The following is a 25,194-nucleotide window of genomic DNA, read 5'->3' as shown; positions in this document are numbered from 1 at the left end:
AGGACCGTTGGTAGGAGTGCCCTGGCCAGGAGCCCAAATGCTTGAGTAGCTTCTAAGCCCTGACTCCTAAGGGAGGCTGAGAGCCCAAGAGATGTTTATCCGCCACAAGAACGTGATAAAACACCTCTTCTAGCAGGAGATCAGCAGCCCGGCTGCCCTTTCCAGGGTGACCAAAGTCTCCTGAGAGTTGCAGTATGAATGGGGGGCCTGCAGAGGGGAGACCACACTGGTGACAGCACCTGCCCCCACCCCCCACCCGCTGGAGCCAGAGGAGCGGTGGGCATGAGCTAGGACTGGGACAATTCCATCCTGCAGATGAAGGCAGGCTGAGTCATGGGTGAGCGCCAGGCTCTCTCAAGAGGCCGCTCAGAAACCAGCTCATCCAAATGCAGACAGACACTCGTCCCCATGCCCGTCCCCAGAGCTGTCACATGTGGGCGTCCACAGGCCCTCACACCCACTCTCCCTTCCACCACCTTCTCCCCTCTCCTTGATCACCCTCCTCCAGTGCCCCTGGCTCCTTCCTCTGTCCTGCCCTGACTGCCTGTCAATGCCCACCCTCAGGTGGCCCCCTGGCTCCCACCTACCACCCCCACCCCCTGCAACCACAGGCAGAGTAGAGAAGGTAGGGAGACGGAAAATCAGGAGACCCACAAACAAAGAGAAAAGTCAGGAAGGGTCTACAATAGGAACAGACAGGGGAGGGAGACTGTGAACTCACTTCCCCCTGAAACCTTCCAAGGACAGAGGAGGGTTCATGAGACTCTGAGGCCAGGAGAAGCCTGGATGACATCTGGGGCGGGGGATATAGAGTCCAAGAATTAGGCCACATCAGCTTCACTTTCTGCCCCTTTGCCAGGACAGAGAGGCAGTAGTCTGGGATGCCCAGCTGACACCCTCAGCCCTCACCCTGCCCTCAGGGCCCAAAGCTGGAATCAGGCTTTCAACAGGATCATCCCTGGGCCACCAGCCACTGTGAAGACCCAGAAAACATCTACACTCCACCAAGCCTGTCCCCTCACCATGGTCGGTCATCACACTGAAGACTGGCACTAGAGTTTGGGAAGGACAGAGTATGGTTTATAAGCACAGCCCTATGCCTGGCACTGTGAGTACAACCACGAATATGCCAGATCTTTGATCCAGAGGGGCTTCCAGTCAAGTGGGGCAGAGGAGTCACTTCAGTGCGCACACACACATATGCACACGCACACACCTGGCTTTGCTGGCTGCCTCAAAGAAGGGGGATAAGGGAGCAGGGATTACCCACACCACACATTCTGAGTTGCCCAAACTCTGTGAGCCCCAGGTGGAGGGACAAAAGATACCAGCATAATCCAAACCCCATACACCAAACGAAACTTAGGAGGCTGCAGCCTTCACAGCCCCCAAACAGGGAGGAAGGCTGGGATTGTGCAAGAAGCCTACAGCAAGGTTGTCTAGTCCCTGGTGACCCCAAGTATCCCTCCTCCTCCTTGGAGAAATTCAATGCCCACACCTACACCAAGCTTGCTAGTTCAGGGGACAGAGGCCTTATCCAGGACAAACAGCTGCCTCCCTGCACCGGCCTATTCCCACCCATCTGGGTCAGCTTCCCACTTGCAAGGCTCCAAGACTTACCCAGAACAGAGAGTGCAGAGGTGAGGGTCCAGCTCCCCCACCATCTTCAGGTCAGTTCTGGCTCTAGCCGGACCCTCCCTGACCCAGAAGGCCCCCTCCCTCCTGACTATGAAGCCCTGGTCAGAGACAACAGCCGGGGCTACGGGCAGGGACACACAGTCAACTGTTGGACTAGCTCGGGGAAAATTCATTCTTTCAGTGCTTTTCCCAGCAAGCCCAGCCCTGCCTCTCTTGGGTGGCTCCTAAAATCTCACCTGAACTATTTGTCCTTTTAAGGGTCATGTCCAACATCACCCTTCTCCCAGGGTCACAAGACAGCCAGATGAGACTTAACACGCTGCCCCTTCACCTGATCCAGGCTCCAGCGCGCCCTGACCCATGTTGGGTGCTTTCCCCGCGGGGCTCTTTACCTGTCTCAGGTGAGCCAGGCTGTGCCTGCCACCTACCCGCACAGCGCCCTACCTGAAGCAGCAGCCGCCTGCTCTGGGCTCGGGTTGAGCCCCGGGGCTCTCGGTACTCCCACGGCGCAGGGGCCGGGGGGCTCCCCGGGGGCTGGGGGCCGCATGGGGGCCCGGGCTCCAGCGCCTCGCAGCACACCAAGCTCACCGTGCAGCCCATCCGGCCGGGCGCCAGCCCGCCCCTCGCCCTGGCCACCGCTCGTCCCAGGGCGCCGGCGGCGTCGGGAGGGGACCAGCGACGCCCCCAGCCCGTCCCCGCCCGGAGCCTCCTGGCCCGCAGTGCCAGGAAGCGGGGAAGCGCGGGGCCGGACGAGGGGCGGTGACACGGGCACCCGGACGCAGCCAGTGAGGAGGGAGACCCGAGGGCGCGGTGGCGCGAGGAGGGGCGCGCGGGGGTCTCGGGACCCGGGGCGGCGGACCTGCCCGGAGAGAGACAGCGCCGGCGGGCGCGACGGAAGAGGCAGGAAGCAGATAAGGGGAGATAATGAGAGAGAGATGGGGACACGGGGGACGGAGAGGGGGCACGCAGCCTCTGCACGCGGGAGACCGAGTCCCAGAGAAGAGACGGGCAGGAAGTCCCCACCGAAGAACGAAGCCAAGCTTGGGTACCGCGTGCGCGCCAGGGCTTCAGCGCGGCTCCTGGGGTGGGGGTGGGTAAAGTGGGTTGTCCTCGCAGGGGCCTGCTGCTCTGTTCCCTGCCCTCAATACTAGCTCCTGGGGACCCCAAGGGGGAAAAAAACCCAGCCTCAAGGAGGCAGCGCCATAGCCAGGGTGAGAGAGTCCCAGCCCACCTGAGCAATCCACCCAGCCCATTCCTGGATACAGCCGTTCACCAGTGCTTTCACTTTAGACCTTTCTGGGGTGATTCCCAGGACTGGGGAGATGGCACTGGTGATCAGCAGTCACGGGAGGAGAAGGGAGACACGTGGTGGGACCCTTGTTCTCCTCTCCCCACTTGTACCACACTCCAACTAAGTGTCAGTGAAGACCAGCGGGGCTCCTGGGGGCAGCATCATAGCCCCTTTGTGCCACCTGGTGGCGATAAGGAAGGAAGACAAGAGCAAGTGACCTTGATGAGAAGCGGAAAGAACTTGCAAAGCACTTGGAAAGCAGCAGTTGCCTCTACCTCTGGGTCCCCGTCCCTGTTCAGCCAATGAGTGAATCTACCCCTGGTCTGCCTAAGAGGAACCGTCTCCTATCTCACCACCTGCCCCGGTGCCCTTGACCCTGCCTTTACCACTTCTGCCCTGTGTACAGTCTTCCGTTCCTCCTGCTCTGAGCAAGATTTCCCCTTCGTCCAGGGTGCTAGACTGGGGTGAGTCACTTCCCAGGCAGCAAACTCTGGGAGTGGCTGTACACAGCGCTCAGTCACAGATGACAGGCTGAGACTGCAGTGCCCAAGCTTTCCATGCCCCAAAGAGCCAGGCCTTTCCAGGTGAGTAGCAAGGAGATCCCTGGGTCTCTGGGGGTGGCCGGAGAAAGGGAGTGATGCCAGGAGCAAGGGCAGAGGAATCCTGGATAGAGATGAGGAAGGGGAGGCAGTCCAGCTAGGTGTTTGTGGATTTCAGAGTCATTTGGGCTAAAAGGAGCTACAGAGACCCTCCCTCTGACCCCTTGGTCTACAGGTGGGGACATCCAGGCCCACGAAAGGTGAAGGATGTGCCCCAGGTCACACAGTGAGCTCGCAACAGGGCCAGGTTGGAGGGGCAGGACTCTTGACTCTCAGCACCATGCTCCCTGAATGCCATCCCCCCCAGCCTCCCTCACACTCTCTTCCATTTCCTTTTCGCTTCCCCTCCTCTGCGTCCCAGTACTTCACTCCCACTCACCCCCAAATTCCAGCCACCACAGCGTGGGAGGCAGGACCCCTGGCGTTCCCACCCCGTGTCTGTCTTTACCTCCGGTTCGGAGAAGAAGCCCACGGGCCCTAGGGGCCACGTTAATCCTCTCTGAGCCCCAGGACCCACTGTGTGTGGGCAAACAGGCTGAGATTCCCTGGGGAGAGGGCAGCAGGATTAAAACCCTGCTCCTCACAGCCCACACCCCAGCATTCTAGCCCAGGCCCCTCTCTGGGGGCATCCCTCGCCTCTGCCTCCTGCCTCCTTTTCCTCAAAGAACACACATTTTCCACTCAGCTGGGGCCCAGGAGAGAATGAATGTGTGTCCCAAGGATGATGACTATTAGGGCAAGGCCCCCTGTGGGGAATGGGGCCTCAGCCCAGCAACCACATGGCTTGCACACATGAGCCCTAACAGGACTGCCCACGGCCAGGCAGGGTTGAGAGCATGGGCCCTGCGGGCAGGGACCTGAGTTCAAATTCTAGCTTCATCCCTTAGAGTTTGGTGACTTTGGATAGAACACCCTCTCTGAGTCCCTCCTCTCCTCGTATAAAATGGAGTTAATAACCTCCCAGGGTTACTGTGGGGACCAAATGAGACAAGGTAACAGGCAAGGGCACAGTACTTGCCTCCCAGGAACGGCTCCCTGGGAGGTGGGGAAACTCCACCGTCCTCCTCCCGTCCTGTGTCGCAAGAAGGAGCTGAGCTTTTCTCCTACCAGTGGACTCGCTGTGTGACCCCAGAGATGTCACATTGTTCTTTAGGCTCTGATTCTTCCTTTGTATAAGGAGAGCGCTAGGCAGCTGCAACCGGAGGCTCTTTCCCAGGCCGGTATTCTAGACCATAGGAATCACGTCCTTCAGATACTCATGGCGGAAGAAGGGTCTGTCCTCAAGATGACCAGGGACCTGAAGGGTGAGTGTGTCCAGAGAGAGCTCTGGGACAGCACTTGGGGAGAGGTGAGGGGTCTCGGGAGCCCCACTCCTCTCTGAGGTCTGACGTCCACCGTCCTCCCCACAGCTGCTGTCTCCGCCATCCTCCAGGGCTACGGGGCTGGGCGGCAGCCGGTGACGGATGCCAGTGCTGAGCTGCACAGACTCTGCGGCTGCCTGGAGCTTCTGCTGCAGGTAGGTCCTCCCCTCCCCGTCTCTCCCATCTCTCCAGGTCCCAATAACCAGTAACCGAATGGTTTCCCAGGCGCTGAAGGAAGAGCCCCTGCCACTCTTTGGGACCACACACTACCTCGTCTCTGTGACTGTACGTGCACACTCAGTTGTGTCCGACTCTTTGCGACCCCAAGGACTGCAGCCTACCAAGCTCCTCTGTCAATGGGATTCTCCGGGCAAGAATACCGGAGTGGGTTACCATTTCCTACTCCAGGGGATCTTCCCGACTCGGGGATCGAACTGAAGTCTCTTGCATCGCAGGCAGATGCTTTACTACTGAGCCACTGGGCCCTCCTCTCTGTCAATCGGCAAATCCTCCAGACATTTCACCTCACTCTTGGAGGGAAGTGAACCAGAGCAAGGCTAGGGTAGGGTTGGGTGGGGCTGGAGGCAGCCTCCTGCCCTAAAGACAAAGGTTTCAGAGACACGGATGTCCCTGGGCTGGCCCTCCTCACTGCTGGTTACAACCCCAATCATCAGTAGCACTAGCTTTTATTGAGCACCTACTCTGTGGCCAGCTAAACCTTTTATATGCCCACCTTGTTTAATTTGGGCTTCCCTGGATGGCTCAGATGGTAAAGAATCTGCCTACAGTGCAGGAAACCCAGGTTCGATCCCTGGGTCAGAAAGAGCCCCTATTGAAGGGAATGGCAACCCAGGCCAGTATTCTTGTCTGGAGAATTCCATGGACAGAGGAGCCTGGTGGGCTACAGTCCATAGCGTTGCAAAGAGATGGACACGACTGAGCAACTTTCACTTTCTTTCTTGTTTAATTTTTCTTCACTGTGGTGCTTGATGACCAGCCCATCCCCAACCTCCCACACACATCCCCTTCCTACTTCTCTATGTGGGTGTAGATTGTGTGGTGTGAGTGTGCATGTACGTGTAAGGTTTGTTTGTGTGTGGCGTATGTTGTGTGCCTATGTGGTCTCCTGCCAGTCTGCCCCTCAGGTGCTGCACGCCAGTCACACCAGCCTCTTCCTAAAGCACAGCAGGAAAGCACCTACATCAGGGCCTTTGCATCTGCTGTTGCCTCTGCCTAGAATGCTCCTCACCCAGAAATTTGGATGGCACATTTTCCTTCAGATCTGGACTTGAATAACCCCTCCTCAGTGAGGCTTTCTTGAACCACCGTAATCTACATTTTTAACACACACCACACACACATCACACACTCACACACCCCACACACATCTCACATATGTATGCACACGCCACACACTTTCCATTCCCTTTCTCCGCTTTATTTTTTCTCCTTATCAGTCAGTGCAATCTAATGTACTATCTGTTTTACTTATTCACTTTGTTCATTGCTATATCCCCATTCATTCTGTGATGAATGAATGAATGAGAACACCAAAGCCTCTGAAAGATCGAGCAGCTTGCTCCTGATCATACAGCCAGCTAGGGCAGACCAGGACCCTCAGCTGGCTCTGTCTGCACGAGCCCCTTCCCTGCCACCACATGCCCACTCAGCACGCTGGATGGCAGAGCGGGTTCTGGCAGGAAGCATTTCCACACTTTTCTTTCCATCTTCTTGCTCCCAGTTTGACCAGAAAGAGCAGAAGAGCTTCCTGAGGCCTCGGAAAGACTATTGGGACTTCCTCTGTGCAGCCCTGTGGCAGCAGCGGGGGGACACGGAGCCAGTCCGCTTCGTCCATTCACAGGACAAGGTATCCAGAGCCAGGTGGCAGGGAGGCTAGCCTCGGCATGGTAGGGTCCTGCCCCTAGGCCCTTGACAAAGATGGCTCAGGGGCTGGAGGGGACACAGGCCTGCCCGAGGTCCCCCTTCTCGCCCATCCCTGCTCCACTGACCATAGCAGCCCTCACTGGTCCCCACCTGTCATTAGCCCTGCCCTCAGTACCCTTTCCTCCCACAGCCTTGAGTCCCAGGACACCCTTTCTCATCAACCATTCAGTCATTCCATCTTTTCTCCCTCTGTCCTAACACCTCCATCTGCCCACTTGTCCGCTATGCACTCTCAGTTGAAGACTCCGCTGGGGAAAGGCCGGGCCTTCATCCGCTTCTGCCTTGCCCACGGACAGCTGGCCGAGTCCCTGCAGCTCTGCCTCCTGAACCCAGAGCTTACCAGGTGGGAAAGAGCCTCTTTACCCCAAAAAGGCTGATTTGATGTCAAGGACAAATAGAGGAAGGGTTGTAAAGGGAAAGTGAAGGAAGAAAGGGCAGAGGGGGAGGTTAGAGCCCCAGTCCAGGTAGCATCGTGATGCTTGGGCCTCCTGGTCCCCTAGGCCCATAACCCTGTTCTGCAGAACCATCCCGATATGGGGTGCAGTGGAAGTGGATTCTCTGAGGTCGGGGGCGGCAATAGCACCAGAACCAAAGGCCAAGGGCGTGGGTCATTGTTAACGCAGGGAGTGGTATGGCCCCCGGAGCCCTCTGGTGTGCCCTGAACTCCGGGAAGACATCCTGGACTCCCTCTATGCTCTCAACGGGATGACCTTCGACCTGGACCTGCAGCGGCCAGACTTGGATGGGGCCTGGCCCATGTTCTCAGAGTGAGTGGGGTCAGCATGGAGGGAAGCTTCTTTTCAGTGCCTGCTCGCAGTACCACCACCCGCCCAAACCAACCCTAAGCCCTCAGTCCCTAGCCCCATCTCTTCCTCCCTCCTTTATTGCTCTCTGAGCTCCCTCTTCTCCACCTCCTTAGACTTCTGTCTTCCAAGTGTCATCTTAGGAGGTCCCATGATGCTTCATTAAAAAGTTGCTGGATTGTTGGGGTGGAGGAGGCAATGGCAACCCACTCCAGTACTCTTGCCTGGAAAATCCCATGGACGGAGGAGCCTGGTAGGCTGCAGTCCATGGGGTCACTAGGAGTCGGACACGACTGAAGCGACTTGGCGGCGGTGGAGGATTGTTGGGAAGGATGTTGGGAAGGATGAATGGATGTTGGGATGGAATGGAAGGATGGATAGAAGATGGGATGCATGGGTAGATGGACAGAAGGAATGCATGCATCAGGGTAGAAAGGCAGGAACTCGGGAGGGTGGGTGGGATGAATGGGTGGCTGGAAAGATGGGGTATCCTGCATCCGAGGACCAAAGCCACTGCTGGAGAGAGACCTGGCGTCTCCCTGCCTCTTTCACTTTCAGATCCCACTGCTCCAATTCCAGCCGGACCCGGGGAAGAAGACCCAGAAAGACCAAAGATTCCCCGAAGGAGGTGCCTCTTCCCAACCTTCACTCTAGTTGCCTCTTCTCTATCTCTGTTGGGACCCCCAAGTTGAAAAGTAACTGAGCCCTGACCCAGCTAGATAAAGACGGAGAGGCCAACTTGTGGACCTCAGGAGCCACAGTAGCATAGGCTTATATTCCTCAGGTGGTGAGGATATCTACCAGAGAGAGAAAGGAACCACAGGCAGCACCTGCAGGCACCATTGAGGGCCCCAGGGAGGAGGGACGCCTGGGAGGGTGACTAGAAGCCTATAGGAAACAGCCCAGGGAAACCACCTCTGCTGGACGGTTTGCAAACATGTCAGTTCAACTCAGAGAGTAACTAAAGAGCCAGATTGCCTGCTTCATATCCCAGCTCCATCCCTTACTAGCTATAGTCCTTGGCACAAAACTTGGCCTGCCTCACGGGGTGGGGGCAGAGGTTGTGACGATGCCTCAGCCCAGGTGCAGTGCAGGGCAAGGCTCCTGCTACACACCCACTAGGCAGTAGCTTGTGGTTCTCATCCTTCCATCGGCTCGCTTTGCACCACCATCCCGCCAGCTTCCAGGACCGGGGTGCAGATACTATAGCTCCATCTAGGACCTTAAGGAGTTCCAGATCTCTTCAGGGAGACAGACCCTAAAGGAACACATTGCAACACACATTAAATGTAGTGACCAGACACACCTAGGAACATGGGAGTGCTGAGAAGCCTTCTTGACAGAGGTGGCTCTTAGGGGCTGTTGGTCTATTTAAGCTTTCACCACAACCCTGTAAGGAGATATTATTATTCCCATTTTACAGATCAGAAAAAGGAAACACAGAGAAGGCAAGTTCGGGGGGAGGGGGGAGATCAGAGGAGAGTGGTGGGAAGGACTTAGGGGAAATCAGATAGATGCAGAAGATGAAGATAAAGGAGGGAGGAAGATGTAGACTGGAGGTGAGGAAGGAAAGGGCATTGAGAAGCACTATTGCTCACTGATGAGATGAAAGCCCAGGCCTCGGGTCACCTGAGGTTGTCAACAATGAGATTCCTGGGCCCTACCCCAAATCTCCTGAATCAGACTTCTAGTGGGAGGACGCAGGAATTCATATATTTAGCAAACACACTAGATTAGGGCTGTGGCTTCTCCCATGCACCAGGATGTTGAGCTGGTGCTGAGACTGATGATGGGTTTGGGGCTTCTCTGCAGATATCAGCCACATGTGGGAACTCCACAGAAGTCCACCTAGAGGAGCCACACACAAGCCAAGCCAGCTGTCTGCGAGATGCACCCAGGGAAGACGGGTTGGCTGGACTTCCCAGGTCCCAGCAACACTGGCATCATCCCCACTTTTTGGAAAAGAAGAAGGAAGATCCCAGGAGCCTTGGGTCCCCCCCGAGCATGTGGGAACTAGAGGGGGAGGAGTTTCAGCAAGACCAGGAGAAAGGAGCTCCAAGGACAGGGATCTGCCTGGAGGACTCAACACCCACCATCCAGGGACAGGGGGAGGGGGCCAGAGATACCCTGAAGGAGGTGATAGGGTCAGAGGCTGAGGTCAAGGGAGCTTTGCTGGGTGTGGAGGGCCAGAGGACAGCAGAGGGGACTCATGAAGGGGAAGCAGAGGGGAGTCATATCCATAGACTGCTGGCCTCCAGCTCCAAAGGGACAACAGGGGATGTAGTGTCATGGGGCAAGCAGGATGGGAAGGTGCCTAGTATCCCAGGGGAGCTCTGGGTCCTTCGGGGCCTGGGAACCAAGGAAGACTCCACCGCAGAGAAGCTTCAAGAGCAGACAGGAGTGACCAGTGTGACCAGGAGGGAGGAACAAGCAGAGATGGCCTTGCAGGATGTCGTCAAGGTGAGAACATTTGAGCTCCATACTTGTCTCTGCTCCCTGCTCTAACCTGGCCCGTAGGCGGGTGTCTTCAAGGGTGGCCCTGGGCCCCTTCTGGCCCATAGACTAATTTGTATTGGTCCACACAGAACCATTATGATTTAAGGATACCATCTGAAGTTCTTTGGTTCATCACATGAAGAACATGCATTCTTCAATTTATCACAATCCCCACCTCTCCCTATTGCCTCACACCAGGCCCACATTGTTCATCCTTGCTATCCCAGCTCCTGTAGGCATCTGAGTTTGCAATCCCTTCCCAAAAGTTCTTCAGGGCAGTTGTTTGTCCTCAAGATCCTTAACCCTCTTTATTGGCAGATTTCTTCCCAATATCTAAGTTCTGCTGTTGCAGGCCCCACCCACCTCATTGCTCCTGTGGCTGCTTCTCTTCGAGGTCATCCAAATTGTTTTCAAGCCTTCCTCCAACATCCTCCCTAGGCAGAGGCTTCCAGATGCTTGCCGTCAGTGACTTGGATTTTTAGTGAAGGAAGAAATCATGGCTCCAGGCTCACCCAGGGGCACAGCCAGGCACCACAGCTCCCAGGGCTGTCCCCCAGTCCTGCGCTCCACCCAAGGGCTGTTTCACATGACCTGGGGTCTCATGGGGGTGTTTGCCAGGTCAAGTCCTGGGCTGGGGTCTCTGCCCTCCTCCTTCAGCTTCCATTGCCTTTCACCCTGTCCCCACCCTCAGAGCCTCAGACATGGGCTGCAGAAAACCCAGGAGCAAGCCCAGCACCAGGAGCAGCTGCTGAAGGAGCAGGAAGGGGAGCTGAAGGCACTGCAGGAGCAGCTCAGCAGGTAACCTAGGCAACCAACATCACAACCGGGTGTGGGAGCCGGGAGGCCAGGGGGCAGGAGGCTCGCATTCATGGTCACGCCAGCAAGCATCTTCTGAGCACTTCCCGTGTACCAGGCCTTGTGAGGGCACAACTTCGGGGTGCCTAGGTATACAGAACACTATTCCTGCTACCCCTTGCCAGCCCCCTCCCTCGCTGGCCTCCCTAAGTAGCCCCAGGAGAGCTCTATGCGTTCCTCCCTCCCCTCACTCCCCTTTGCCACTTTCTGCTGACTCTTCTGGGTTCCCCTTTCTCTTTTCCATCCACGAAGCACCCCCCTCCACCACATTCCTGCCCCACTCTCTCTCTGTCTCCCTCTTTCCCTCCGTTTGCCTCTCCTTTTCCTTTTCCCTGTTGTACAATCTCTCTTTCACCCTCTTGATCATCGTCATCATAGCTATCATCATGGAGGACATACATCCCTGGCATTCTTCCAGGTGCTTGCTCCTAACAACCTCAGGAGATCAGTCCTTCAAGAACCCCCATTTTATAGATGAGGAGGCTAAGGCTCCAAGATGCTACACAACTCACCCAACATCAGCTAGTCAGTAGAGGAGCTGAGATCCAGACCCTGCAGCTGACTCCAGACCCAGTGGGCTAAAGGCCACTCCTCAGCCGGGATCCCCTATGCCTGTGTACCAGTCCCCCCCATCTCTCCCTCTCTCAGCAACCAGCACATTCATCTTCCCATCATCACATCCACCTCAGGGGGTCCCAAGTGCACATTTGTCTCTGCTTTCCCCCTCAGCCTTTCATTTTCTTATGCTCTTGGTCAAATGTATTTTTAAATTATGACACCTTGCGAAGTTCATCCTTGGTCTGACTCAGTCTCACCATGTGTCTCTCCCTTGGTGTCTGTGTGCCTCGGTCTGCCCGCTGGCCTTGTCCCTCCCACGTGGCTGACACCTGCCCTAACCCAGGGGAGCCTGCGTAACTGTGATTCAGACTGAATCACAGAGCCATCTACTGACTGCTTAACAGGCACATAGAGGCCTGAGACCCAGGAGTCAACCCCAAAAGGCCCCCAGGGACTCCTACCACCAGATGCTCAGCTGAGTCCTGTGTTTTTTTTCAGCCAAGTATCCCATGATTCAGACCCTAAGTGAGTGCAGGGACCTTGCCCACCCAAAGCCATCTCTGAGGACCAAGACAGGCTGCAAGGAGAAGCTGGGAGGTTCTGGAAAGACCACCCAGCCCCAGTTGCTCCCTGAGGCTGGGCAAGCCCTTGTCTCACAGCCCCCTGTTCTGCGCCTGTTATCCCATCCATCACCCAGTCATTCCACAAACACTCCACATGCCCACTCTGTGCCAGGCCTGTTCTATGTGCTATGATAGTTATGATTATGACAGTCAAGAGGGTGAAAGAAAGATTGTACGACAGGGAACCAGAAAATGAGAGGCAAATAGGAAAAGATAGAGACAGACAGAGAGAGAGAAGATACTTTCAAGGATAAAACGCAGAATGCTTGCCCTTGTGGAGCTTACACACCAGTGGGAGAGGCAGTTAATAAATACAAGCAAATAAAATACACAGGATGTCAGATTGTGATGAGTTCTAAGAAGAAAAAAATTAAAGCAGGAGAGAGGAATGGGAAGTGACAGGGGTGATACTTTAAATGAGGTGGCCTCACCAGGGGAGGCCTCCCTGGAAAGGTGAAGTTTGAGTTAAGACCTGAAGGAAGTGAGAAGGAGCCATTTGTATATGTGATAGAAGAGTGTTTCAGAGAGAGGGAATGGCAGGAGCAAAGGCCCTGTGGTGGGAATGGGCATGGCATCAGGAGTGCCACTATAGCCCCAGTGGCAGAAAAGGGAGAGAGGATGTAGGAAAAGGTCAGGTGGGTAGTGGGAAACCCTAGTGGGTCATCAGAGGACCTTGGCTTTGGCATGGCTTTGAACCACTGAGTCTCCTGAGCAGAGGAGGGACATGATGTAACTCTGCTTATTAAAAATATGTTTCTCTGCATTTAAAAAACAGTTCAGGAGTTTTTAGTGTATTCACAAAGTTGTGCACACACAATCAATTTTAGAATATTTTCATCACCCCAAAGAGAAACCTGGAACTCATTAGCAGACACTGCCTAACCCCCCTTCTCCACCTTCTAGCCCTGGGCAACCACTACTCTGCCCTCTGTCTGCACGGGTGTGCCTGTTCCAGGCTGGCCTGTGCTTTCAAGGACTCATGCCCCCGGCTCCATGGAGGTAGTCTACAGGGGATCCAAGCTGGAGGTGGGGAGACTGATAAGGAAGGGGAGCTGGGATGTACTAGGGGCGATGGGGGTGCAGGGAGCAGCTGGATTCTGAAGTCAGGCTTCCCAAGGCACTGGATGTGGGGTGAGAAAGACGGAAGTTGAGACTGACTCCAGGCCTTCGGCCTGACTAACTGGAAAGCTAGAGTCATTGTGTGGAGGAGCCGGCTGGCAGGAACAGTTCAGGCATTGGGTTTGGAGCCTGCCAAGTTCGAGACCCCTGATAGACCCCAAGTGGAGCTTTGGATGGGTGGTTGAGTGGAGTGGAGGAGAGAGGGTGGGCTGGAGGACCCACTGGAGAGTCACTGGAATGCAACAGAAGCTTCCGAGGCCAGGACAAAAATGTGCCCCTCTGCCTCCTGGGAGCCAGGAACTTAGACCCCGCACCCCTGGGAAAGGAGCCGTGGGCTTAGAGCTGGTGACAGTGTGTCCCCACCAGTGAGAAGGGCTATGGGGCCCAGGCAGAGAGTGAACAATGTTCGCTCTGCCTCTGTCGTGGCCACGGGCGGGGAGGGCACAGCAGGGAACAGGACAGGCACATCTACTCTCAGAGGCCTGCAGAGACAGATGACAGATCAACAAATAGAAATACAGTTTTAGATAGTCAGGGGCCCTGCAGGGACCAGAGAGAGAGAGGAGAATCATCTAGAATTGGAGTCAGGGAAGCGCTCTCTGAGGAGGTGACATTTGAGCAGAAATTCCAACCACAGGCAAAGCTGGACCAGGCAGGTATCTCGAGAGGAGTCCTGCAAGCAGGAGAACTGGCAGAGGCAAAGGCCCAGGAGGTGTGAGCTTGGGGACAAGCAGGCATGTGGCTAGAGCAGAGACCTCCACGTGCTCTAGAAGCAGGGTCGTGAACAGGAGGGTCTCAGGGTCTGACTTGGGTTTCTGAAGGATGGCTCTGATGGGGAGAATCGACTCAGGATGGGCAGGGTGCAGAGCCCCAGGCTAGACCCACAGGGGAGACGCAGCAGGCCCCAGAGCAGACCAACCCAGGGCTATAAATTTACACCTGGGCTTTCCATATCCGCTTCCTGGCTTTCTGACTGTGTGGCCCTGGGTCCCTCTTCAGCCTTAGGTCCCTGATTTGCAAAAGGAGATGGTTGACTCTCTTCCAGGTCAGATGCTCTGCGAGATCTTCTTTCCAAGCAGATCTGCCCCCTGGGTTAACCTCAAAGCAGAAGGGATTAGGACAGGGAGTGGAAGGTATTCAGATGGGGAACTAGGTAAATATCCCTTCTTCCCCCACCCCCCACCCCCTTCTTGGGTGGCAGCACTGAGCTCCCCAGAAGCTGCAGCAGGACCGTAAGGATCCATCCCACTCTCCTACCTGCTGTCCACTCAACCCTGGTGCCACAAACCACTGGTGACCAGGGTACAGCATGCATGCAAGTGTGGGGAGGCAAGAGATTAGAGCTGGGCGGGCCTGCTCTCAGATTTCTGCTCCCTCCACTTATCAAGTTGTGTGACCCTGGGCAAGTGTTACTCCCTCTGTAGAGGTCTGTTTTCTTTCCTGTAAAGTGATGATCATATCACCTGTCACATAAATTTGTGAAAGTTCAATGAAACAAGGCTATAAAGCACCAAGCTCAGTGCCAGGCACATAGTAGATTCTCAATAGACTTTAATTCCCTCCGTGTTAAGAGGCCACACCTCTTGCCCTAGGAGTGTCTGTGGTGGTGGTGGTTTAGTCTATAAGTCGTGTTCGACTCTTGCGACTCCATGGACTGTAGCCTGCCAGACTCTTCTGTCCATAGGATTCTCCAGGCAAGAATACTGGAGTGGGTTGCCATTTCCTTCTCCAGGGGATCTTCCCAACCCAGGAATCGAACTTGATTCTCCTGCATTGCAGGCAGATTCTTTACAGACTGAGCTATGGAGGGAAGCCCCTAAATACTTAAAATGCTTCAGTAGTTTCCATGGCACTGAGATCAAAGTCCACTCCTCCTGAAGCACTGAGGATGCTGCCTACCTCCCACCTCGCCTCCTGCCTCCCCACCCCACCCCAGCCCCTGTATAGCGTTGGCCAAAAAGCTCATACAGGTTTTCCCTTAAAGCTTATAAAAAACCCAAACAAACTTTTTGGCCAACCCAATAGTTTCGCGTGTCCTTCTTTCATTTCCTCAAACAAGCCAAGTTCTTCCCAACTTGCAGAACTTGGCATGTCCCTTTCGCTGGCTCTGCAAGGCTGCTTCCTTGTCTTTCAGATCTGCTTAAAGGTCACCCTGTCTAAGACCTCCTGAGTGCTCCCTCAGCTCTGCGTCTCTGCCCCTCCTTTGTTGTTATCACACACTTAATTATCTTATTGGTCCATCACTCATTTTGACCACTGCCCCAAACATGCTATAAGCTCCACCAAGAACCTTAGGCATTCCTATATTTCCGGCACCTAACACAGTCACTGGCACACAGTAGGTGCTTAATTTCTTGCCTGGAGAATCCCATGGTCAGAGGAGCCTGGCGGGCTACAGTCTTTAAGGTCACAAAGAGTCGGACACAACTGAAGTAACTTAATAACAGGTGCTTAATAAATCTTCCCTCTATCCGCAAAGACAGTGACTAACCGCAGTGGTCACATTAGGGCCTGCGCTGCCCACACCAGAGGCCCTGGGATCACTGGGCAAGTAACTTAGCTTAGGAATATGAAATCCTAATACTAAGAAACGAAGAGGCTGAGGGCTCGAATGTTTGTTAAGTCACTCTTCCCTACGGCTGCATGGACTGGCCTTTCTGGATTTCGGTAGCTAGCTGTTGTCCATCTGATGTCATGGCCCACCCAGTTTTCCTCCCTGCCGCATGCTATGGCAGAAATTCTTAAATTAATAATTCAATTCATTGTCAAGCCTCTTCCCCTAGGGGCATGTATACACACACAAACATACACACACACACACATCCAGAGGTCACAGAACAGACACCACCATTACAACACCCACCTGTCTGAACAATGGAGTAAGAGGTGAGGGCGTGGAGCTAGGACCTTTTCATTTCTAGTCCATTAGATTTCCTAGAAACTTCTAGGAAGCCACTAAGACAAAAAGAAAAGGCAAGAATAGAACTGAGGAGTTTCCAAGCCCAAACTGAAACAGAAATTTAAGAAAGCCATATGTTTAATATGACTTTTTTTTTAACTGAAAAGACAATGTAATGCAATTTTTCAAAATATTTTAAAGCCAAAAAGTCACTTCAAATCCTACATCACTTACAGCTGTCCTCAAACACCACAGCTGTTTTCAGCTGGCGCTGCCCATTCAGCCTGTGTTCCCAGACACCCACTTCCCCCCAGAGATCAGCCAGGATTATGAGCATGCCTTTCCGGAAAATTATACTTTAAAATGAAAATGTTAAAGAGAGAGGAGAAGAAGGAAAACAATTGAAAATATTGGCTTGTTCTCTCTAAAGGTACATGCAAGGCTAGACCATGTTTTCATTGCTCTGATCGATTGATAAGTCAGTCTGTAGGTGTCAGGTCACACAGTGTTTTGTTTGGTGTGATGTGTGTGTTGGGTGGTGAGTGTATGTGGTGTGTCGTAGGAGTTATTTGTGTGTGATGTGTTGTGAGTATGTGTGAAGTATGTGCATGTGTGTGATGTGTGTTATGGTGTGCGAGTTGTGTGTGTGTGATGTGTTATATTGTGAGTGTGTATGTCTAGTGGGGGTGTGGCATAGGTATATGTGATGTGTGTGGTATATGTGTAGTGTGTGTGTGCTGTGTTGTGAGTGTTGGTGGTATGTGTGTACGGCATCTAGTGTGGTGTGTGCACCTATATGTGTTGTGAATGTGTGTTGTATGTGGTGTGTGTGCTGTGTTGTGAAGGTAAGGTGTGTGGGATGTTGTGTATGGGGTGTATGTGTGTGTGGTATCTAGTGTAGTGTGTGTGCCTGTATGTGTTGTGAATGTGTGTTATATGTAGTGTGTGCTCCATTGTGAATGTATGGTGTGTGGTGTGTTATGTGGTATGTGTATACAGTGTGTAGTGTGTGTGCACTATGTTGTAAGTGTGTTCAGTGTATGTGTGTGGTGTCTAGTGTGGTGTGTGCCTGTATGCATTACGATTGTGTGTTACATGTGCTGTGTGTGTGCTGTGTTATGAATGTATGGTGTGTGGGGTGTGTGTAGTGTGTGTGCTGTGTAGTGAGTGTGTGTGGTGTATGTGTGTGTGGCGTATAGTGTGGTGTGTGCGCCTGTATATGTTGTGAATTTGTGTTCTATGTGGTGTGGGTGTGCTGTGTCGTGAATGTGTGGTACGAGGGGTGTTGTGTGGGGTATTATATGGTGTGTGTGTATAGTGTGTAGTGTGTGTGTGCTATGTTGTGTGTTCAGTGTATGTGTGTGTAGTGTCTAGTGTGGTGTGTGTGCCTGTATGTGTTGCAATTGTGTGTTATATGTGGTGTGTGTGTGCTGTGTTGTGAATGTATGGTTTGTGGTGTGTGCATGTAGCGTGCAGTGTATGTGTGCTGTGTTCTGAGTGTGTGTAGTGTATGTGATGTCTAGTGCGGCGCGTGTCCCTGTATGTGTTGCAAATGTGTGTCATATGTGGTGTGTGTGTGCTATGTTGTGATTGTATGGTTTGTGGTGTGTGCATGTAGCGTGCAGTGTATGTGTGCTGTGTTCTGAGCGTGTGTAGTGTATGTGATGTCTAGTGCGGCACGTGCCCCTGTATGTGTTGCAATGTGTGTTGTATGTGGTGCATGTATGCTGTGTTGTGATTGTATGGCATGTGGGGTATTATGTGGTGTGTGTGTATAGTGTGTAGTGTGTGTGTGCTATGTTGGGAGTGTGTTCAGTGTGTGTGTGTGTAGTGTCTAGTGTAGTGTGTGTGCCTGTGTGTGTTGCGGTTGTGCGTTATATGTGGTGTGTGTGTGCAGTGTTGTGATTGTATGGTGTGTGTGTGCACTTCAGCTGCAGGGGCACCAGCAGCTTCCTGAGTGGGGCTCCTGTCACTCAGCCCGGCTCAGACACACATGCTGCATCGTCCCCCCAGAACTCAGCCCTCCTCTGTGCCCAGGTGTCAGGAGGAGAGGGCCCAGCTGCAGGCGGAGCTGGAGCAGAAGCAACGGGAGGCTGAGAGGAAGGACGCCGTGTACGAGGAGGAGCTTGGCGGGCAGCGGGACCTGGTCCGAGCCATGAAGAGTCGGGTGCTGGAGCTGATTCAGTAAGAGCGGGACCCAGGGGTGGGGTGCAGGAGAGGGCATGGTGTCAGGCATGCCCTCTGGACCTTTGTGTATACCAACTCATTTCCTTCTTTCAGCCACCTCTGCTGTTATCCCCATGTCACAGATGAGAAAACTGAGGGTCAGAGAGGCTGACTTGGCCACCAAGGACACACAGCGTACAAATTGCATAGCGTTCTCTGCCTCTAAGGCAAGCCCCCCTCCAACCCCCACAAACACACGCACCAACCAAGGTTAGGAGAAGGGAAAGGAGCCCAGAGGTTAGCTGGGAGGTAATCTCATGTCTTATACCTGCCTGCCTGCTGGACTTCCTCAGACCACTGGACCTGTGGCCTGTCCTGGATCAGCTGTCCTGAGTTCCAGAGGCTGAGCTCACCAGGATTCATCCCAAACCACTAAACTTGCTGAAGGGTAGGAGGAAATGCGTAAAACCTGCTTTCTACCCTTAGGTCCAGTGAGGAGATAATTCCCAGATACACAATGTTCTCTCACCTCGTTCAGAAAATACGAGACTGTTGGACTCAGGTTCCCTTAGAACTGGAAGGCTGCTGAGGGATCACCTAGAAATAAATCCTCTTGCACAAAATCCAAGTGATTAAAGGTGAGACAAGGGAGAGATCAGCCAGGAAAGAAAGAAGAATTTAAGGAATAATCTCCCCTGAGGAGCTGTCAACTGGGAAGAAGCTAATAAAAAATTAGCTATATATCTCACAAAAGAATTTAAGGTGGCTAACAATAAGACATATAGACAGAGGGAGGGAGACATATATATATATATATATATATATATACACACACACACATATGATTGTTAAAGAAAAATAGAAGATTTCCTGAAAGATGAAAAAGATACTCCTGAAGTATCAGGTTTAAAACTTAACTCTGAACATCTTGGTAGCAGGATAAAAAAGAGAAATGCAGAAAGTTTCACCATCCATTCAAAGGAGCAATACCAGTTCACCAAGAGAGACAAATGTTTTTCCTCGTGCTAAAGAAATTAATCACAAGGTCACAAGCCACACTGTACAATGTCCCTCCCAGAAGCATTATGGAAGACATGGCCCTAAGCCAAAAAAAAAAAGGAGGGTGGAGCAAGAAGGTTGACTTCTGTGTCAAGATGGTAGACTGGCCACATGTTAGTTACTTAGTTCAGTCGCTCAGTCGTGTTCGACTCTGCAACCCCACGGACTGCAGCACTCCAGGCCTCCCTGTCCATCACCAACTCCCGGAGTTTACTCAAACTCCTGTCCATTGAGTCAGTGATGCCATCCAGCCATCTCATCCTCTGTCGTCCCCTTCTTCTCCCGCCTTCAATCTTTTCCCAGCATCAGGGTCTTTTCAAATGAGTCAGTTCTTCACATCAGGTGACCACACATTATCCAGCCTCTCTCCTGAGATCTCACTAGAATGATTGTAAAGAAATAAAACAGAGAGAAAGTTGGAGGAGCCAACCACGAGTGAGAGATAATAGCTAATTTCCAGAAGCCAGAAAATAGATGGAGAAGTGGATACTGAACTTAGCCCAAGTTAGTACTCCAGGGCCCAGAGACACCAAGAACACAGATGGCAGAAGGGAGATGTGGGGCAGAAACTGGGAAAATTTACCGATAAAGTCATTAGAAAGAGCAGTGTCCATCCTGCTCTGTACAGCTATGGAGTGTACAATGTATAGTACCTTCTGCCTGCTTCCCCAACTACAGAACATCTAAGAGTGAGGGGTCTATCATCAGGCAAATAATTAAAAGTTGATGTGGCAGGTAGCACCCTGCCCAATCTGCCCTAAAGTGAGGCTACTAGGCAGCCATCCCCATCTACTCCTTGGAGCTCTAACAGCTTTTATCACCTCTTTATTAAACATGAAATGACAACCGAGGATCCCCAGACATGTGAGGAGAGCCTAGAAAATAGAGGGGAGTGACAAAGATAAACAAACAAAAAAAGATCCATTGTCCATGATGCTATGAAAAGCAACCATCAAAAGATGAGAAACATTCTTGGAAATTAAAAATATGATTACTGAAATGTTTGAGTTCACTCGGATTGGAAAAGAAAGATGAGGCAGTCTCTCAGAAAGTATAATGAAGGCACAGATAAATGAAGACATGAGAGAAATAGAAACACAGAGAATCAATCCAGGAGTTCTAATAACTTCTCTAACTGACAGGAGTTCCAAAAAAGGAGAGAATAAAAAGAAGGTGATTATCTAATAAAAATACGAGATACGTTTCCAGTTCTGATGGGAGTTGTTTTTCAGATTTAAAGATTTCACTGAGCAACCAGCATAATAAAGGAAAGGTGCAGGGTAAACCACATTTAGATACATCATTGTGATATTTCATTAAAACAAAGATAAGGAGAATATCCTACAAGACAGGTCCACTTGTAAAAGAAATAGAACCCAACAAATTCTAAGGGTTCAGAGACGTAGGTTTCAATGGTTAAGACGCAATGGTGTAATGCTTTCAAGTTCTCAGAAAAACTGGCTTTTGCCCTTGAATTCTACATCCAGCCAAACTATGAAGCAAGTGGGGAGGTGGTGGAGAAAAGACATTTTTCAGATAGACAGGTTACATAAAATTCACGTCCCACACAGACTTTCTTCGGAAGTTAATTAAGGATGTGCTCCAGAGAAACAAGGAAGTAAGCCAAGAAAGGAGAAGATGTGGAACTCAGGAATAGTAGCTCTAGCCCATGAGGAATGGAAAGGGAATTCCCATGATGACCAGTGAGCAGCAAGCCCAGGAAGTAGTCAGTTCAGACTACAGCAGAAGTATGGAGCGCCCAGGAGGTAGTTCTCAGGAGAGAAAAAGCTTCAGTAGAATATCTGAGATGATGAAGAAGGGGGTGGGTGCAGATGAAGCTATGTTCAATGCAAGTCATGCAAGGAGCAAAGAAAAGTCATTAGAAAGTTCCAGAAAAATAAAAATTTCCAAGAAAGGAAATATCACAGAACACAGTTCCAGGTAATGCAATGTATTTATATATTGTCTAATAATGTAAATACTGTTCATTGATTATTTTCAATATTAGAATCAATCTAAAGGTAAAGCACAGAAAACAGTTATAATTATAGAACACACCTAACTGTTACTACCTAAACAGTGTCAAGTATATAACAGGATCCAACAGGAATTCCTGTGAAGATGGAAATGTTCTGCATTTGCCATGTCCAATACGGTAGCTACTAGGAGGAGAAGGGGACGACAGAAGATGAGATGGTTAGATGGCATCACCAACTTAATGGACATGAGTTTTAGTAAATTCCGGGAGTTGGTGATGGACAGGGAGGCGTGGCGTGCTGCAGTCCATGGGGTCGCAAAGAGTTGGACACGACTGAGCAACTGAACTGAACTGAACTGAACTGAGTCCCTGGTAGCACCTGAGTACCTCAAAAGTGACTGGTGCAACTGAGAAACTGAAATTTTAAGTTTATTTAAGTTAAATAAACTCCTGATATCGCTTATATGTGGAATCTAAAAAATACAACAAACCAGTGAATAAAACAAAAAGAAGCAGACACAGATATAGATAACAAACTAGTGGTTTCCGGTGAGAAAAGGAGAGGAGGGAGGGGCAATATAGGAGTAGGGGACTTTTTTAAAGGAAGTTATTATGGGATTATCGTGTATGTGAAACTTTTGAAAATTGTAAAGTACTGTAGAATTTAAAGAATCTTTCAATAAAAATAATAATAAGACAAAAAGTTAAACATATACCTAAATATCCACATATGGCTAATGGCCACCATATTGGATGTTGCAAGAGTAGATGACAAATTAGGAGGTGGAGAAGGAGGAGTGCTGAAGAGAAGGGATGCTGACACCATCTTATTACAGAATGGCAGTTGTATGATGCTGTCTATAGTTAAAAGACAACAACAGTTAATGAGTGAGAAATAAATGTGTAGGTATATTCTATAAAATTCCAGTAGTAACCAAAAAGGAACCAAAAATGGGGATATAACTGCACTGAGAGGAAGGAGGAGTTAGTAAGGATAAATAGGCTGTATCCTGTGATATCAAGGAGCTCTATGAAAGATACTCTCTCTTGATAAATCAAGGTGGAGGAATATGAGTGCATTACTTAAATATGGAAGTAATATCAAGGGAAAAAACCTAAAGGATGTAAGAAGTGGTTTTCCACTGAGAATGGGAAGGAGGTATATCGATTTCCTTTTGATATAATTCCTTCTGGACTGTTCAGTGTTTAAATCATGCCTGTGTATGTCATTTTGGTAAAAATGTTAAGCAACCCACATTCTTAAACATTCTTCAAAAAAAACAGTGAGGATAGTTTTGCGGGAGCATGAACATACATAACTACAAAGCAGTTTGTACTGAGTGCCAAACAAAAATAATAGGCGTTATATGCTATAGGAAGCTGGGGCAAGAGCCCCCTGGGGCCTTTCGGGATCAGGGAGCATTTCTTGGAGGAGGCGGGATATGAACAAATTCTTAAATAATGGGTCAAGATTATGTTGGCTGAAGGCAGCCTGAGTGTCATCGCCCATCTCCCCAGAAAAACTGGAGACTCACTGATCTCTCCTGTGTGTGTGTCTCACTGTCCCTTCACTTGTCTGCGTCTTTCTCCCTCACTACGTCTCTTTCTTGGTCTCTCCATCTTGCTCCGTATGTCTCTCTCTCTGTGGCTCTGTCCCTGTCTGTGTCTGCACTTTTCCCCTGTTCTTTCTCTCTCCCTCCACAATGATCTCCCTGTCTCCTCTGTGTGTCTGTCTCCATCTCCAACTCCCTGACTTCCTTTCTCTTTCTCTCTCTCTCTCTCTCTCTCTGAGTGCCTGTATCTCTTTCCCTCCCTGTCTCCCTCTCCATTTCTGGGTCTCTGTCTTTCTGCTCCGCCGTTTCGCATCTCCTTCTGTCTCTCTGTGTCTATCTCTGTGTGACTCCCTCTGTTTTTCTCTGTCTCTCCCTCTTTGTCACTGTGTGCCTGTTTCTATTTCTCCATCTGTGCATCTCCATCTTTCTCTCTTCCTCTATCATCTTCTTCCTCTCTCTCTCTCTGTCTGTGTGTGTCCCCACCTCCACTTGCCCATCAGGGAGAAGGATATCCTGTGGCAGAAAGTCCAGCATCTCTCTTCCATGGCCTCTGGATGCTGTGTCGTCTGCAGCAAGATCTTTGGCCGGTTGTCTCGGCGGTACCCATGCAGGTAATGGGTGGGGTACAGAATCCTTCCTCTGGGACAGCCCAGTTTCCACCAGCCCACAGCCCCATGCCCACTCCAGAGAAGGGAGAGACACAGGAACTGGGCATTTGGTGAAAGGCCAGTTGAAGCTGGCCACTCATTTTACCCAATACTTAGCAGAGACATGAGCAAGAACTGTAGAAAGGGGGCAGACAAGGAATGGACTCAGCAAGACGGGACGGGGTGACCCTTCCAGGAGCTGACTACTTAATCAACCAGCTAATCTCATCTGGGAAGAGAGTTCTTATCCAAAGGAAGCTTCTGTCCTCACCTTGCCCTGGGAACATGGTGAGAGGGCAGACAGCAAGAGAAAGCACAGTGGGCCATCAGGAGAACCTGCCATCTGGAGGACCCGGGAAGGGTGGGGCATCAGGGCACCTTTTAGGAAAGAGAAGGCCTCCTAAGGTAGACCCAGGGCCGTTCAGCCAGAAGATGAGAAATGCAGAGACAGACACAAAGATGCGCGAACTTCATGACCCACCCCCCATATGCACCCATGTGTACCCACGCTTCTGCATCTGCTCCCTAGGCTCTGCGGAGGCCTGGTTTGCCATGCCTGCTCTGTGGACTACAAGAAGAGAGAGCGCCACTGCCCACCCTGCTCCCAGAGGAGAGATGCCCAGGTTCTCTGACCGAGACACATCCAGGACTGGCTGCTCCATCCCACCAGACCCCTCCCCTTGGCCCTTGCCGGCCCTCTGATCTGACCAGTCCTGCCATCTAAGGCAGACAGCGCTTGAGTGGACAGACCGTGGTGTGGAAGGTGGAAGGAGCCGGGGTGGCAGTCAGGAAAGAGGTTCTAACCCTGCATCTCCCACTGATGAGCCGGGTGACTTTGGCAGAGCTGTCAGGCTTTTCTCGTACCAAGAGAGAGTGGGCGCCATCTTGGTCTAAAGTCCTTTCAGGCTCAGAACGTCTTGTCCAAGAATAAGACCTGGCGGTCCAGGTGTTTCCCCTCCACCCTCATTCCTCAGTTAGCCCACCCTTCACGACATGGGGGAGCTTCCTTTCTGGAGTCTGCTTTGGGGGGTCTATGTTGTATTTTATCTCTAACAGCTTTCTTCAGGTACTATTAACATATAATACACTTTACATAAAATCTGATGGTTCTGACTTTCATGTACACCCTGAAGCCATCACTGTATTCAAAATAACAGACACATCATCCTCAGCCCCAGTTTCCTTGTGCCCTTTGTCATCTCTAGCCCCCAGCCTCTCTCCATCCCCAGGCAACTACTTACTTGCTTTCTGTCACCAGGGACTAGTTTGCACTTTCTAGAATTTTGTACAAAAAGAATCATGCAGTATGCACTTTTTATTATCTGCCTTCTTTCACTCGGCATAATTATTTTATCATAAAATACTGTTGAGTAGTAATTCCACTGCATGGATATACTGAATTGGTTTACACATTCAGCTGTTGCTGATACTTGGGTTGTTTCCAATTTGAAGTTATTACAAGTAAGTTTCTTCTCATCACATGTGTACATATAGTTGTGTATAGATATACCTTTATTCCTCTTGGGTAAATACCTAGGCATGAAATGACAAGGTATGGTAGGTATATGTTTAAATTTTAAGAAATGGCAGAGTTACTTCCCAAAG

At 51.4% G+C, this 25,194-nt stretch overlaps 1 protein-coding gene across 2 annotated transcripts; it reads left to right on the top strand.

Moving 5' to 3' along the window:
- The first annotated feature begins 3,381 nt into the window (after positions 1-3,381).
- RUFY4 (RUN and FYVE domain containing 4) lies at positions 3,382-25,065 on the top strand. 2 transcript variants are annotated; one of them, XM_043445945.1, is made up of 12 exons: positions 3,382-3,513; positions 4,706-4,832; positions 4,938-5,044; positions 6,631-6,756; positions 7,070-7,176; positions 7,457-7,600; positions 8,195-8,264; positions 9,449-10,096; positions 10,824-10,930; positions 18,224-18,370; positions 23,443-23,553; positions 24,119-25,065. In XM_043445945.1, exons 1-12 carry the CDS (start codon positions 3,487-3,489, stop codon positions 24,219-24,221), a joined length of 1,824 nt encoding a protein of 607 aa, XP_043301880.1. In that variant the 5' UTR covers positions 3,382-3,486; the 3' UTR covers positions 24,222-25,065. The 2 variants fall into 2 exon arrangements, with proteins under 2 accessions (XP_043301880.1, XP_043301879.1); XM_043445944.1 differs by having other exon boundaries at positions 3,396-3,513; positions 4,682-4,832.
- Positions 25,066-25,194: the final 129 nt, after the last annotated feature.

The sequence above is a fragment of the Cervus canadensis genome, chromosome 24 (genome assembly GCF_019320065.1).
Source record: "Cervus canadensis isolate Bull #8, Minnesota chromosome 24, ASM1932006v1, whole genome shotgun sequence".
Taxonomy (NCBI): domain Eukaryota; kingdom Metazoa; phylum Chordata; class Mammalia; order Artiodactyla; family Cervidae; genus Cervus; species Cervus canadensis.
The sequence above is the reverse complement of the archived record's forward strand: the minus strand, read 5'-3'. Positions and strand labels throughout refer to the sequence as shown.